The sequence below is a fragment of the Felis catus genome, chromosome B4, assembly GCF_018350175.1.
Source record: "Felis catus isolate Fca126 chromosome B4, F.catus_Fca126_mat1.0, whole genome shotgun sequence".
NCBI classification, from domain to species: domain Eukaryota; kingdom Metazoa; phylum Chordata; class Mammalia; order Carnivora; family Felidae; genus Felis; species Felis catus.
In genome coordinates, this window is record NC_058374.1 from 64,399,354 (window position 1) to 64,414,175 (window position 14,822).

At 41.8% G+C, this 14,822-nt stretch overlaps 1 protein-coding gene across 7 annotated transcripts in view; it reads left to right on the forward strand.

The window, feature by feature from the left end:
- Positions 1–438: 438 nt before the first annotated feature.
- The window catches only part of BICD1 (BICD cargo adaptor 1), a 264,954-nt gene continuing 250,570 nt past the window's right edge, over positions 439–14,822 (forward strand). For 2 of the 7 annotated variants that reach the window (XM_023256907.2, XM_023256908.2), the window contains exon 1: positions 439–1,134. In XM_023256907.2, the coding sequence (XP_023112675.1) occupies positions 922–1,134 (213 nt within the window). In that variant the 5' untranslated portion in view covers positions 439–921. The remainder of the gene's footprint in view (positions 1,135–14,822) is intronic. The other 5 variants (XM_023256910.2, XM_023256912.2, XM_023256911.2 and 2 more) reach the window with 3 other exon arrangements.

The following is a 14,822-nucleotide window of genomic DNA, read 5'->3' on the forward strand; positions in this document are numbered from 1 at the left end:
GCGAGAAGGATGCGCGGGCCCCGAGCGCGTTAGTTACTGTTTGCTTTTCTTTGGGGAAGGCGCCGAAGGTCTTAGAGCAGGTCCCTGAGCTTGCGCTCACGTCGCAGCGGCAGAGCAGGGGCGTCCCCGCCACTCTCGGGGGCTGCGCGTCCGCGGGGCAAAGCCGTGCGAGGAACTCCCGCCCGCAGCGAGCCGAGCAGGCAGGAGGCTCCCCCCGCGCGCGTCCCGCCGCCTTCGCCTTGGCCTCTGGCCCGCGCTCCCCCGCCCGTGCAGCCGGCGGCGGCAGCGGCGGTGGCCCCGCGCGCCCGGCGGGAGGCGCCTCGGGATGTTTCCGTCGGTTCCTTCCCTCCCCCCGCGCTGACTCCATCCGCCTCCCCGCCCCCTGCTCGGAGCCGGGGCCAGGCGCGAAGGGAGGGAGCGGGCCCGAGACTGCATCATTCCGCACCGGCTGCAGCACAGCCAGAGGGAGCAGGTGGAGCGAGCGAGCGAGACGCGAGCCGGAGCGCGCCAGGCCCCGGGGAGACTGCAGTGACGCTGCCCCGGAGACATGGCGGCCGGGCGCCTCTGAATAAGCAGAATCCGGAGCCCCTCGTCGTCCGCGGCCGCCGCAGCCCAGGCCATGCCGTACGGCTGCTGAGCGCACGCAGGGGCCGGCCCAGAGGACACATGCGGCAGCGGCTGCCGCCTCGCCCCTGATCCTCTCCCTGCGTTCTCCATGTTGCATTCCTCCTCAGTTTCTTGGGCTGTGTAGCCGCTGCCGCCGGGAGCAGCAGTCAGGGCATCGCTCCGCTCCGCACGTTCACCCAGCCACACTTTTCCATTTTTACCCTTCCCTCCCCACCGCCTTCACCCTTCCCCCCCGCCTGCCTCCCATCCATCACCCCACCCCGACACCCCCTCCTGCCTCCATCCGCCGGGGCTATGGCCGCAGAAGAGGTATTGCAGACTGTGGACCATTACAAGACTGAGATAGAGAGGCTGACCAAGGAGCTCACGGAGACGACCCACGAGAAGATCCAGGCTGCCGAGTACGGGCTGGTGGTCCTGGAAGAGAAGCTGACCCTCAAACAGCAGTATGACGAGCTGGAGGCAGAGTACGACAGCCTCAAGCAAGAGCTGGAGCAGCTGAAAGAGGTGAGTTGCCTGTCACCTCATCCCTGCTCGGCCCCCGTCCCCCCACCCCCAACGCCCACTCATCATGTACACAGAAGTCGGGAAGGATGCGGCTGGAAGGAATGTTTCTTCATCTTAGGGTCCTTTGTTGATAAGAGAGGATTGAAAGAGTCCATTGTTCCCCCCCCCCCCCCCCGGGAGAAAAATTGCCCAGGAAATGAATGTATAAGCTGGAATTCGAGAGGCAGTGGCCCTTCAGGCTGTGGGGGAGGGACATTCAGAAGTCTTCAAGTCTTAGCACTCTGAGGCGACCTTCTGCTGGGTTGGAATGTGTAAATCCAACTTCTCAAAACTGCTGTTATTTCAAACCTGGGTTCCAGCGACAATCCCATAATCCACAAAGGCAATGAGTAGGTTTGTGCTGAGGGACCCACAATTTAAGGATGGAGGATCTATGCTACCTCAGCCTTCTGAACGTAACCACTCCTTGATGCAAGAGGGGACTGTTATTAGAAGAACTCCCCGCCAATCCCATTTGACAAAGTCTGGGCAATCTTCATTCTCCTTGACTTTAGTTATTCTTGTCATGGGCTGCCTGAGAAAAACAACTCCACTGGATGATCCCACTGCCTTGATTTCACTTCTGAGTGAGGCAGAGCCATGCCCAAGTCCTGTAAGGTCACCCTGACCAGGGAGGATTTAAACTCCCTTACAAATGGTCTGAATGGTAGGTAGCAAATACATGGGTGGCTGTCCATATCAAATGAGCCTCTTCTGTTTGAAGGGACTGTGTTTATAAAATGCGTAACACTTGTCCTTTGTAGTCTTTTCATATTTGGCTTTTTTAAAAGACTGGCTAATGTTTTGGAAGAAAATAATGGATATGCTTTGATGTCCTGTCAAGCACTCATAAGCATATGCATACTGTTGAAGGAACTCCGTCTATTTTACCCGATTCCTGAAGCACTATGGGTAGCAACTCACTGGTTATAAATTTAAATGTACCCACTGCTTTTCAATGTGGCAAGTCTTTATTTTTAGGTGCATTTTGGCATTTAAAGTGTTATTTCTAAATTTAGTATGTATTATTGAAGATGTTTTCTTATCATGTACTCACTTTTTCAGAAGGCATCTGTTTTATGTTGTTACAGTTAAAAAACATGGTTTATGACCTGTCTAATGAACTTGCCTTCTAACTTAGTACGTAATATGGCCAACACTTATACTTTCAGGTATGTCTAATTTTTATTCTGATGCCTAAAAGCCAACTAATAAACATACAGTGAACACCCCAACTAGACACTTGATCTTTGTGTATCAGGCTGTTAATTTTGAGTTCATGTTTTTCTTGCCATGGACATGTCTGTTCTTAACAACAGCTGGGCTTACTGGTATTGTCCAACTTAGATTAGGTCTGATGTGTTTAAATTCAGCAATGCTAAACCTTGTGAAGTCAGGAAACAGGATAGTGATTGTAATTCTCAGAGATGTTTTGATGTTTACACCTATCAACCCTGCTTTGCCAAGACCAGGAAGTGCAAACCAGGCAGTGGTAAGCTATCACCTCCTTGATAAAGGAGGTAGACTTCATTTAATGAAGTATTACTGTTAACTGACCTTCCTGCTTGATTTAAACAACGTTTCTAGGGATATTTCTGTGTCATTTGCACTTAGTCTGCATAGTAAACCATAATGCAATTGTCTTTGCCTTTACTAGACCATGAGCTCTTAAAGCAAGGAATCTGTCTTAATTTACTTTGCATCTAAAGCCTTTAACAAAGCCTAGCACATAGTAAGTGTGTAATAAATATTTTATGGAAAAATAAATTTATACTGGAAGAAGGTACACCTTTATCAAACATTCACTAGTCAGTATTGGTTAGTGTCAGAGAAAGACTAAGAAAATTAGGAGGTATGGGAACTGTTACTGAAACACTATATTACTATCATCAACAATAATGGGGAAAATGAGAAAAAAACATTTTGTGAGCATGGTATAACAGTGGTTTCTTAATAAAGAATGATACAAATAGTAGTTATAAATTTTTTTCTTTAAAAATCTAAGGCGTATTTTGTTCTATATAGCAGGAGGTTAATAAAAAATTTATCATGATTATTTTTACCAAATGATACTCATGTACATATGTATTTTAAGTTGCACTTAGCATAAATTAATTCAGTGTTTTGATTCCTAATGAACTGTCTTAAGCAATTACATACAATTTATTTTAGAGTAATAAAAATAATCATTATATTTGATTGATAGACTAACCTGGTATTTTTATTCTTTAAACATAATGTACACTTTAGTTGGGAATATTATTAAATGAGCTATATCTGTCTCAATAATATTTCCTGTTTGAAAAGTAAATCCAGAAGAATTGTGCAAACAAAGATATCCTAATGATGATATCATATAGAAGCCATTTTTGAAAGACATGTTTTATGAGTGCTCTGATTTTTAAAAGGGAAGTTTTGTTCATTTTCAGGTGCATATAGGTGCATTTCAGGTGCAATGTTACATTTTATCTGTAAAGCCAAGTATAAAAATCTTTGGTTTATTTCTAGGCTCTTTCAACAACTATGATTCATTTAAAAATAATTGGTCCAGTTTATGGGAATATCAACAGAGAAAGACTGTACTGTTTTTCGAAGTTGAACATTAGTAATTTGTAGGGTAGCAATATGGCTCAGGCTTTACAGGTCATTTTGTTTTCAAGAGTCAGCACCCAACAATGTTGCTGCCCTCCTTCCCAGGCTGATTACCGCTGTGACAATAATGGACATGAGCAGCATTGCCTGAAGATGTTCAAAATCAAGACAATGAATTCCTGAATGTTTTTCTAGTTATTTCTTCCCTTAGTCTAGATTGCTTTTTGACCTGGCCTGACATCATTTAGAGCTCTGCCCTGTGCCTACATCACTGTCTACATGACCCAAAAGAACACACTTAAAAAGAAAAGTACTAAGGATATGAAAAAAACAATGACTTCTGACATCGTCATAATGTTCTCGTTTTAATTATCTTTGGGGAGCTGGACAAAACCATATACCCGTTAGAATACGTGACCATCATTTTATGATTTCACAAGTAATGCTTGCTTCTCAGTGACCTGAGGGGCACCCATGCCCAGTTGTGTCCAGATCCTGCTGATTGTATGTTTGGGATGTGTATAAATCAGCACTGTGAGTGTCATTCAGGCCAAAATAGTGTTTGAAGAAGAGTCATAGTTCTAAAATAATTTTAAAACTAAAAATATACATACATGAAAAAAAAACCCCTAGAATTTAAGTTTGTTTATTTGTTTTTTGTTTTGTTTTGTTTCTTACTCAAAAAAAATATTTGAAATTTAGAAAGTAGTAAAGTTGAGAAAGATCTCCTCAGAAAGGAATGATTCAGCATTCCTGATGGCATTTTAGAAAACATCCATGTGACATCTTTAGAAAAGTTTTGCAGCTAGGTTACAGTAGACTATGTCCTAAGAATCTCCACCTCCCTTTTTTTGCTCATGTTCTCAACCCTGACGCCAAGGATAGACCCCACTTGCTGAAGAAGCACTTTGTGGGCAATGGGCAGCTTTGCTTCCTGGCACCGATTTTACGATTTTTCAGGGCTACGGTTAAATCTTTCAAGGAGTAAACATTGAGCTCACACACTTTTTAGAGACTGTCACATTAGGGACCTGAGGAAACCCATTGAATTACTTTGATTCATCTTTAAACAGAACGTTTTTTCTTCATATGCTTGTCGTATATTCTAAATCATGAAATCATACTGTGGTGGGAATCCCCAGATTTCACTTCCCATCTATAAATAAACATAGAGAATGTTAATAATTCATTCACCTAAGCTAATATTTTCTTGCTCACTGTTTTTTCAAAAAAGAAATATTTATTTTTATTATCAAATTAATTAAAACATCTAAAATATATCAATGTAGGGTGCCTAGGTGGCTCAGTTGGCTGAGCATCTGACTTCTGATTTTGGCTCGTGATTCCAGGGTTGTGGGATCAAGCCCCGTGTTGTGTGCCAAGTGTAGAGACTGCTCGGGATTCTGTCTCCCTCCCTTTGCCCCTCTGCCCCTCTCCCCCACTCACGTGCTCTCTTTCTCTCTCTCTCTCTCAAAAAAAAAAAAAAAAGAATGATACTTTAAAAAAGTATATGCATATCCATTTTTGGAAAGTATTTACAAACAACCTCAACAAACAACACAATCACTTTCAATCATATTTCTTCCTTTCTTTTTTTTTTGACCTAATTGCTCTAACTTGCACCCTTCTTTTTATTTCAACTCAAAATTTCATCTCTGGCAAAGTTATTTCTCAGATATCATTTAGCAAGTTGTTATATCTTTAATCACACTCATTATGCTTGTATGAACATGTATGGTAACCATGGTTGGGCAATTTTTTTGGATTTGCATGTTTGTGAATATTCTACTATATCATTCCCTTAAATACAGTTGTACTTTATGGACATCGCATTCCAAATTTGAAAATATGATGGCTACTTGCATGTTGAAATATACTGTAAAACATAATGTTGTACCTGTAAATATGGCTTTGAAGGAGAGGAAGGCATGAAGAGATGCACTCACAATAATTCATTGTGCTGAAGGAGAAGACATGTGAAGTCAAGTGGCAGGAGTTGAAATTGGAAAGTGGCAGGAGCTACATTTTGCCTTGAAGATGGGGAACCAATAAAAGGAAATGAAAAGAAACACTTTGTAACTGTATTTGGTGCCTTATATCTTATTTGATATTCAAAGTAATTCGAAGACTTACTGCTCCTTTTTACAGATAAAAAATAGCAAAAATAATAAAGTGTTTAATTATGTACAAAGCTCCATTTAGGACTAGGCATTTTGCATGTCTTATCTCTGATTCTTACAGCGATCTTTTTATGAGGTAGATATTACTCAAATTATGCAGAAGAGGAAAGTAGGTTTTAGGTTAAGGATTCTTCTCGAGGCTGCGAAACTAAGTGGTGAAAAAACCTGGTTTAGGAAGAAGCCCATTTTCTTCTCACTGCACCATACCACCTGGGAAGGTGGTACACGTCCGTCACAAGTGTGGTTTAGAAAGTCCCAGCGTTGGCTCTAGAGGGTGGATTGGAGCTGTGCGGGAACGCTAGGGATGGTGAGGAGGGGTCACACCTAACAGCCCTTCAGGAGGTGTAGGGTGGAACCCAATGCTGGGTGACTAGATGTGGAAGGTACGGGAAAGAATAGAGTGGAGTATTTTCTTAGGATGTGTAGAAGGTGGTTCCATTTACAAAGGAAGGTGCTATGGGAGCACTTTTAGAGGATAAGGTTGATGGCCAAGGCATATGAGTCCTTTTAATTCATGTTTTCTTTGAGGGGAGGCATAAGTTCCATGAGACAATCCAGTACTCAACTCTCAATTTAATAAAACAAATGAGTAATTTGTGCAATTAGTCACCATTTCATTCAGACCTAATTTCCAGAACACAGAAGACATGAACAACTTAACAGTGTTTTCACCAGTTAGTTTGACTGCATTTTGAATTAGGAGATTTGAAAATTAGTAAACAATGGGCAAAGAAGCTGGGCTGACACAGCGAGGGCCCAGAGGTCAGCCTAAGTGGAAAATAGTCCTTGCTGACCTCTTCAGTTAGAGAAGGGCCTGGGAGAAACAGCTCACACCCCTTGCTGACTGAAAACTTGAAATTGCATTAGTGTTTTGTTTTGTTTTGTTTTGTTTTTATTTGAGAGAGAGAGAGAGAGAGAGCATGTGAGCAGGGAGCGGGACAGATGTAGAAAGAGAATTCTAAGCAGGTTCCACACTCAGTGTGGAGCCTGACATTGGGCTTGATCCCACAACCCTGGGATTATGACCTGAGCGGAAATCAAGAGTCAGATGCTCAATCGACTGAGTCACCCAGGCGCCCCTTTTGAATTTAAGTTTTTTTTCCTTTCCTTTTTTGGTGACAAGAGTTTGATTGCTCCTTCAGAATTATGATTCTGGGGGCGCCTGGGTGGCGCAGTCGGTTAAGCGTCCGACTTCAGCCAGGTCACGATCTCGCGGTCCGTGAGTTCGAGCCCCGCGTCGGGCTCTGGGCTGATGGCTCAGAGCCTGGAGCCTGTTTCCGATTCTGTGTCTCCCTCTCTCTCTGCCCCTCCCCCGTTCATGCTCTGTCTCTCTCTGTCCCAAAAATAAATAAACGTTGAAAAAAAAAATTAAAAAAAAAAAAAGAATTATGATTCTGTAATTACAACAATTTATGGCAACAATCCAAGTTAGGTAAAATCATATACAAATTAATAGTTTCTCCTTTCTCTCCTCCCAATTCTGTCTGTATTTCTAATACTCTGATGAGTATTCTTTTATACTTGTTTTTTTTTTTTTAATTTTTTTTCAACGTTTTTATTTATTTTTTGGGACAGAGAGAGACAGAGCATGAACGGGGGAGGGGCAGAGAGAGAGGGAGACACAGAATCGGAAACAGGCTCCAGGCTCCGAGCCATCAGCCCAGAGCCCGACGCGGGGCTCGAACTCACGGACCGCGAGATCGTGACCTGGCTGAAGTCGGACGCTTAACCGACTGCGCCACCCAGGCGCCCCTTTTATACTTGTTTTAAATGTCTTTAAACATAAATCCATTGACAGGGTTGTTGTTCCTATTCCTTTGTTTTTATAAAAATGGGGTCACTTTATACATATTACTTTGCAACCTGCTGTCTTTCATTTAATACTGTATCCTTTTATTTTTTTTAATTTTTATTTTTTTTTTAATTTTTTTTTCAACGTTTATTTATTTTTGGGACAGAGAGAGACAGAGCATGAACGGGGGAGGGGCAGAGAGAGAGGGAGACACAGAATCGGAAACAGGATCCAGGCTCTGAGCCATCAGCCCAGAGCCCGACGTGGGCTCGAACTCACGGACTGCGAGATCATGACCTGGCTGAAGTCAGATGCTTAACCCACTGCGCCACCCAGGCGCCCCTACTGTATCCTTTTAGAATGCAGATTTTTCTAGAGCAGGGCTACCTTTTTAAGGCACTGATGTTGCAAGTGTGAAGAAAATTGGACTGCGTAGAGAAGAAAACCAGAGAATCTCAGGGAGGGTGGGTGACTCTGGGGGCTTGGAGGGAGCAGGTGGCCCAGCTTCTGCCCTGAGGATGGCTCTGGTGCTGAGAGAGAGAAAATAAGTGCAGGCGTGTGTAAAACAAATGGATGGTGTTTGTTGGGTTGTCCTGTGGCAGGCCCGTGTGATAATACCAAGAAAAAAGATGGAAAGTCTTGTGGGTGAATTAGCAGCAGTTTTGATTCTTGTCTTCTTGGCTGACGATGGAGCTATGTGTATCAGCATAATAGGTGGCTAGGTTCCATGGCCAGCAAGAGCTGGTCCTGCAGTGTGACTGCATCCTGTCCATACTGGGTCTTGGTGAGAAGCCAAGATGATTCAGACAATTGGGCCTCTTTATGTTCTCCCATCTTTGCCCCGTGATCGTTGAGTTTTGAGATAGTTGGTTAGGCTCTTCCACAGCACCTCATATTTGGCATGTCATGAAGTCGATGGGGATCAGTGGGTACAAGACAGGAGATTGTTTGGCAAAAGAGTTCTTCCTTATTACGATGAAAAAGAATAGAAGAATGACAATTGATACCTTTTCCTTCTGGGATTTAATTATTTTGTCTATAAAATTAAGGGGATGGGATAGATAATTTCTATGATTTTTTGCAGCTCTAAATTTCTGTGATGCTGTGTTTTAGAGTTACCTTGTCTACTTATTTTATCTACCTGTCCTTTACTTTTCAAATTCGTTCTAATTTTTTTTTTTTTTTTTACAAAATACAGAATGATCTTATGTAATTACAGTAATGTTTACCTAGCCTTTAGGGATGTGCATCAGCTGTTTTTGGTATTTTTCGTCCTATCTATTTTTGCTCTGGTCACTCACTTCTAGCCAGGATAATCTACTTGTTTTCACACTTGTAGTCTGTCCATTTATTTATTTATTTATTTTTAATAATTCACAGTTTTCCTTTCCTTTGATACCTGGCCCAAACTCCTTTTCCTTCTGGGTTCACTTTAGTTCTTTAATCATATCTATATTGTTATAGAACTGATTCATTGAGTTTATTTCATTGACATATTTGTACTTGGCTTCAGAGAGCAGAACCATGGCCCAGTGGATCTCTGGGAGCCAGATTTGGGGCCCAAATCAAGAACTAACAAGTACAGGTGTCCAATAATGGAATGAGGCAGCTTTCTTTAGGAAGTAGTGAGCTCCCTGTCACCAAAAAAATTTAAGGAAAGGCTAGGCAACCACATGCTAGAAACACTGTCTGGAAGGTTCATACTTAGAAAGGAGTTTATGTAGAATGATCTCCAAGTTTCCCCCCAACCCAATCTGAGTTTTTTTGATTTTATCATTTCATGTGTTCCAAGTAATTTCATACGTTTATGTGTTTTTAATATGCTCTTCCCCATGACTAGATAACAGTGTTTCCAACTTGGTTACATTTTTCTGTTTAATGTTTAGCATTTTGCTGTATTTCTGACTTTGAATATTTGGAATGTTTTCAAAGTATATCAAAAGTTTATCTTAATTTTGATTTATGTTTTGCTTGATTTTCAATAGGAAACATGCATAATAAAGAATTTAAGGTGACTACATCTATAAATTTGGGGTAATATCCATGAAACTTTGTATAGTTTGAAGCTATATGGTTACATTGAGGGGGGGGTCTATAGCCTCTAGAGTATTTGTTTTCGTACACACGCACAGTGATATATTTTGTCATTTACACTTAGTTCAGTATTTTGTATCTGCACTGTCAACTGTTTTCATTAGGTAGCAATCTGAGTTTGTGTTTTGCTTTAGATTGCCCTTGCCTGTTGTTGTGTTTCAGTTATCCATTCAAAAGTTTGTATTGAGTGGCTACTATGTTGGGCACTATGCCACATGGTGAAGATACAGTGTTGAGCAAGCCAGACAAGATGGAGGTTCCTGAATGGAGCTTATGTTTCAGACCTGGGAGAGAGTCCACAAACACACACAGTCAGGATGTGAGAAATGCCACAAGTGAAGAGATGGAGACTGGCTAGGGATGGTGTGATCAGGAAAGCCTCTCTAGGAGGTGATGGTTGAGCCCGGACCTGAATGATGAAGGGCCCATCCTGTGGAAGAAGGGATTTTGAGGAAGGGGTACAAGTACAAAGATCATAGAACTCTGTTTGTGGTTGTTAGGGGAAATGATGGGTCACCATGCCTTGTAAGTATAGCCATTCATATTTGAAAAGTGACCGTTTATAAAGTACTATATTATCTTTAGAGTTTTGGATGAGATTTTGGGTCTCAGCATAGGAAGTGTGTAAGCAAAGCCTAAATATGCTCTCTGGGACCTTCTTTTGGAAGAGTTGGGTCAGAATCAGTGACTTTCTATACGGACTACTCATTAGGGTCATCTGGGTGATTTACAAAAATACTGCTGCCTTGACCCCATGATCCCACTCCGGCTTCCCCCCTGGGCAGTTCAGAGTCTTTGGGGGTGAAGCCGGGGCTTTATTTTGTTAACCCGTCTTCCCTTATAGGTACAGTTAGGGCTGAGAACCTCTCCTAGAAACTTCCAACTCTAGGACTAAATGACTATAGGAATAGAAGTGTTCTGTAAGAAAAGCTGGGAAGTTATGAGCTAATATGTAAACCTTAATTGCACAGTCTTTTTACTTCTCCAGTTTCTGAAAACTAAAACACTGTAGGGGCACCTGGATGGCTCAGTCAATTAAGTGTCTGACTTCAGCTCAGGTCATGATCTTGCGTCTGTGAGTTCAAGCCCCGCGTCGGGCTCTGTGCTAACAGCACAGAACCTGGAACCTGCTTCAGGTTCTGTGTCTTCCTCTCTCTTTGCCCCTCCCCTACTCACGCTCTTCTCTGTGTCTCTCAAAAATGAATAAACAGTAAAATAATTAAAAACAAAAAATAAAACACTGTAAAGCGTTTCAGAAGACCAACAGATATCATCAAAACTTAACTGTGTTAGACAGAAATGTATGTTAAATGAGACTGTGTTTATTTTTATATACTCTAGGGTTCTTTAAAGTTTACTTTAAAAGTTGTCTTCTTTGGGGCGCTTGGGTGGCTCAGTCGGTTGAGTGTCCGACTTCAGCTCAGGTCACGATCTCACGGTCCGTGAGTTCGAGCCCCGCGTCGGGCTCTGGGCTGATGGCTCAGAGCCTGGAGCCTGCTTCCGATTCTGTGTCTCTCTTTCTCTCTGCCCCTCCCCTGTTCATTCTCTGTCTCTCTCTGTCTCAAAAATAAATAAAAAACGTTAAAAAAATTAAAAAAAGAGTCTTCTTTGTTGAATCTGTTTTTTTGCTTTATTCTGTTTGCAGTTGCTAATGCAAACTTTACAAGTTTATAAATAGAGAATTAAAAAAGAATTGCTTTGATTGATCTTTAACTTCTGGGGTTCTTTTTTTAATTATTAACGTTTATTTATTTATTTTGAGAGAGAGAGAGAGAGAGAGTGGGGGGAGGGAAAGAGAGAGAGCTGTCAGCGCAGAGCCTGACATTGGGCTCAGTTTTACGAACCATGAGATCATGACCTAAACTGAAATCAAAAGGATGCTTAATGGACTGAGCCACCCAGGCGCTCCTGGGGTTATTTCCAATTGTTCTTTTGGTTATACATGCTCACTGTTTTCAAACAGTATTTTATGGAGAAAAAGCACTCTTCTAAAATGTAATATTTAACTGGTGTGTTTCTGTCTTTAAAATTAGAATTGAAAATAAGAAACCTGTTTACATTTATGGGAAGTACCCGGTGACAGCAATTTCCTTAAGAATGTTTTGTTGCAGTTTGGCGTGGGTCTGTAATGGAAGGTTCAGAATGACGGGTCTTTGTTTTTCTCTTGCATACTGCAGACTAATGTGGAATCAAATGCCACTGCTGAAGAGGCCTTATCCATCAATTTTTGAAATTGAAAAAGGTTTATGTTATAACGGATGTGTGTTGTTGATAAGCCTTACTGAGTGCCATTCTCTAGAAGGTTTTAGGAGATTTTTTTTTTTAAGTTGACCTCTGTGTGAGGTAACTAGATGGAGACAGGACTGGACATGACTTCTGTTGTTGAGCTGAAGGTACTGTCATCTTGCACATTATCTTTTTGGCATATACAACCATTTTTTCCCGCTTTAAATCACAATGTGGCTTGCTTTCTGCTAATGCTGGCGTATATGTGCAGAGCTTTTAAACCCAAAACCTCAAGTAAACATAATTAGGAAGGAAAAGCAACCATTACAGAGGGGAAGAAAGGGGTATATTGCACTTGGAAACCAATTCTGAATGCCTTTTGAATTGTTGGCTTTTTGGATTATTTAAAAAAAATTGATACTGGGGACTCCTGGGTGGCTCATTCGGTTAAGTGTCTGACTTCGGTCTGGCCAGGATCTCACAGTTTGTGGGTTTGAGCCCCGCATTGGGCTCTGTGCTGACAGCTTGGAGCCTGCTTCGGATTCTGTGTCACTCCCTCTCTGCTCCTCCCCCTCTGGCACTCTGTCTCCCCCTCTCTCAAAAATAGACAAACATTAGGGGCACCTGGGTGGCTCAGTCGGTTAATCGGCCGACTTCGGCTTAGGTCATGATCTCGGGGTCCGTGAGTTTGAGCCCCGCGTCAGGCTCTTTGCTGACAGCTCAGAGCCTGGAGCCTGTTTCAGATTCTGTGTCTCCCTCTCTCTGACCCTCCCCCGTTCATGCTCTATCTCTCTCTGTCTCAAAAATAAATAAACGTTAAAAAAATTAAAAAAAATAGACAAACATTAAAAAAAATTAAAAAAGATATGATACCAGTTCTTAAGTAGTTTTGGTAATTCAGAATTAACTATGGCTTAATGATCTTCTTTTAATTAATATTTTAAAATAATTTAGGGGCACCTGGGCAACCCAGTCATTCACTGAGCCTCTGACTCTTGATTTTGGCTCAGGCATTATCCAGGGTTGTGGGATTGAGCCCTGCGTTGGGCTCTGCGATGAATGTAGAGCCTTCTTGGAGTCTCTCTCTCTCTCTCTCTCTCTCTCTCTCAAAAAAAAAAAAAAGTCCACCTCCTTCAAAGAGGGGAGAACACATGGGCATACACACACACACACACACACACACACACACACACACAAAATAATTTAGAACTAGAACCCTAAGAGACCTCAGGGTGTCTGTCTTAATTACTGTAGTTACCATTATATGTGCTTTTTTTTTCATTGTAGCAAAATAAATACAATACCTTTGCAAGTAACTTTGAAGTGTTTGGGATAATATGAGCTATTATTTGCTAGAATTGAGACCAAGATCTCAAATCCACAATTACATTTTTAGACAATGGTCACAGTAAGACATTTCAGGGAAAGACAATGAAAAGAACTTTATACCCATGAGGTTTTTGTCATCATTGATCAGTTTGAAGTGAAAAAATTTTAAGTTGCATTTTTTTAAAAAGTTTATTTATTTTGAGAGAGAGGGAATGAGGATGAGTAAGCAGGGAAGGGGCAGAGAGAGAGGGAGAGAGAGCATCCCAAGCAGGCTCCATGCTGAGAGCGTGGAGTGTGGAGCCCATTGGGGGGCTCAATTTTATGAGCCATGCGTGACCTGAGCCAAAATCAAGAGTTAGGCACTTAACCCACTGAGCCACCCAGGCACCCCTTAAGTTGTACTTTAATTTGTGATACCCATGTGATTTAGAAATTCAGAAAATGGACACCAGAGTAAATACTGTGAGCAGATCATTGCATAAAGCTAAATAATGGTTCATTCTTCCCTACAATGATATATTTAGCACCTTCTATGTGTTAGGCATAGAACTGGATGCTGAGGATACACCAGAGAACAATTCCAACAGAAATCTTGGTGATGGAGGGAGACAAGGAGAGGGTAGTGTGGGGACAATAAACAAAATGAGTGAGTAAAATAGAATGTTAGATGGTCCTAAGTGGTAGAGAGAAAGAGCAGAGAAGAGGGAGACAGGCTTTGAAGTGGGAAAATGTTACTGTTTCCAATAGTGTGGTCAGAGAGAGGCTCCTTGAGAGGGATGGCAAAGAGGCCACCTGACTGGCTGGGATTGAGTGAGGGGGGTGAATAGTAAACGAGGCAGAGAGGGAATGGGGGTTAAATGATGAATCAACTTTTAGGTTATTACCAGGACTATGCCTTTTGGTCTCAGTGAGATGGGGAAACTTGAGAAGGATTTGGAGCAAAGGAGTCACAATGCTCTTTTTCCCCACATTGAGATAATCTGTGCATACTTTCAAGTAAGACTTAACTTCTTTTTGGGAAAAGGAGTTTAAATTGAACTGGTAGCTCCTGAGATGTGACGCATCCTTTTTTTAAACTCTCCTCCATAGCAAGTATTTAATAGATATTTATGGTATTGCATTGATTGAGGCTGGAAAAAAATGATAAAGTTATTCAGGTATTTTATTTTCTTTTTAAAGAATATTTATTTAAGTAATCTCTACACCCAATGTGGGGCTCGAACTCAAAACCCCAAGATCAAGAGTCACATGCTCTACACACTGAGTCAGCCAGGTGCCCCGGGTAGCCAATTATTTTGAAAAGAGGTTGGATTAGACCACTGTTTTAAAAATAACCATTTGTATCATGTCTCTGCCTTTTGGCTAAGATCAAGTGTAAAAATAGCCATTTGTTTGATTGATTAAACCAGTTCGCTAAAGAGACACTGTGCTGACTT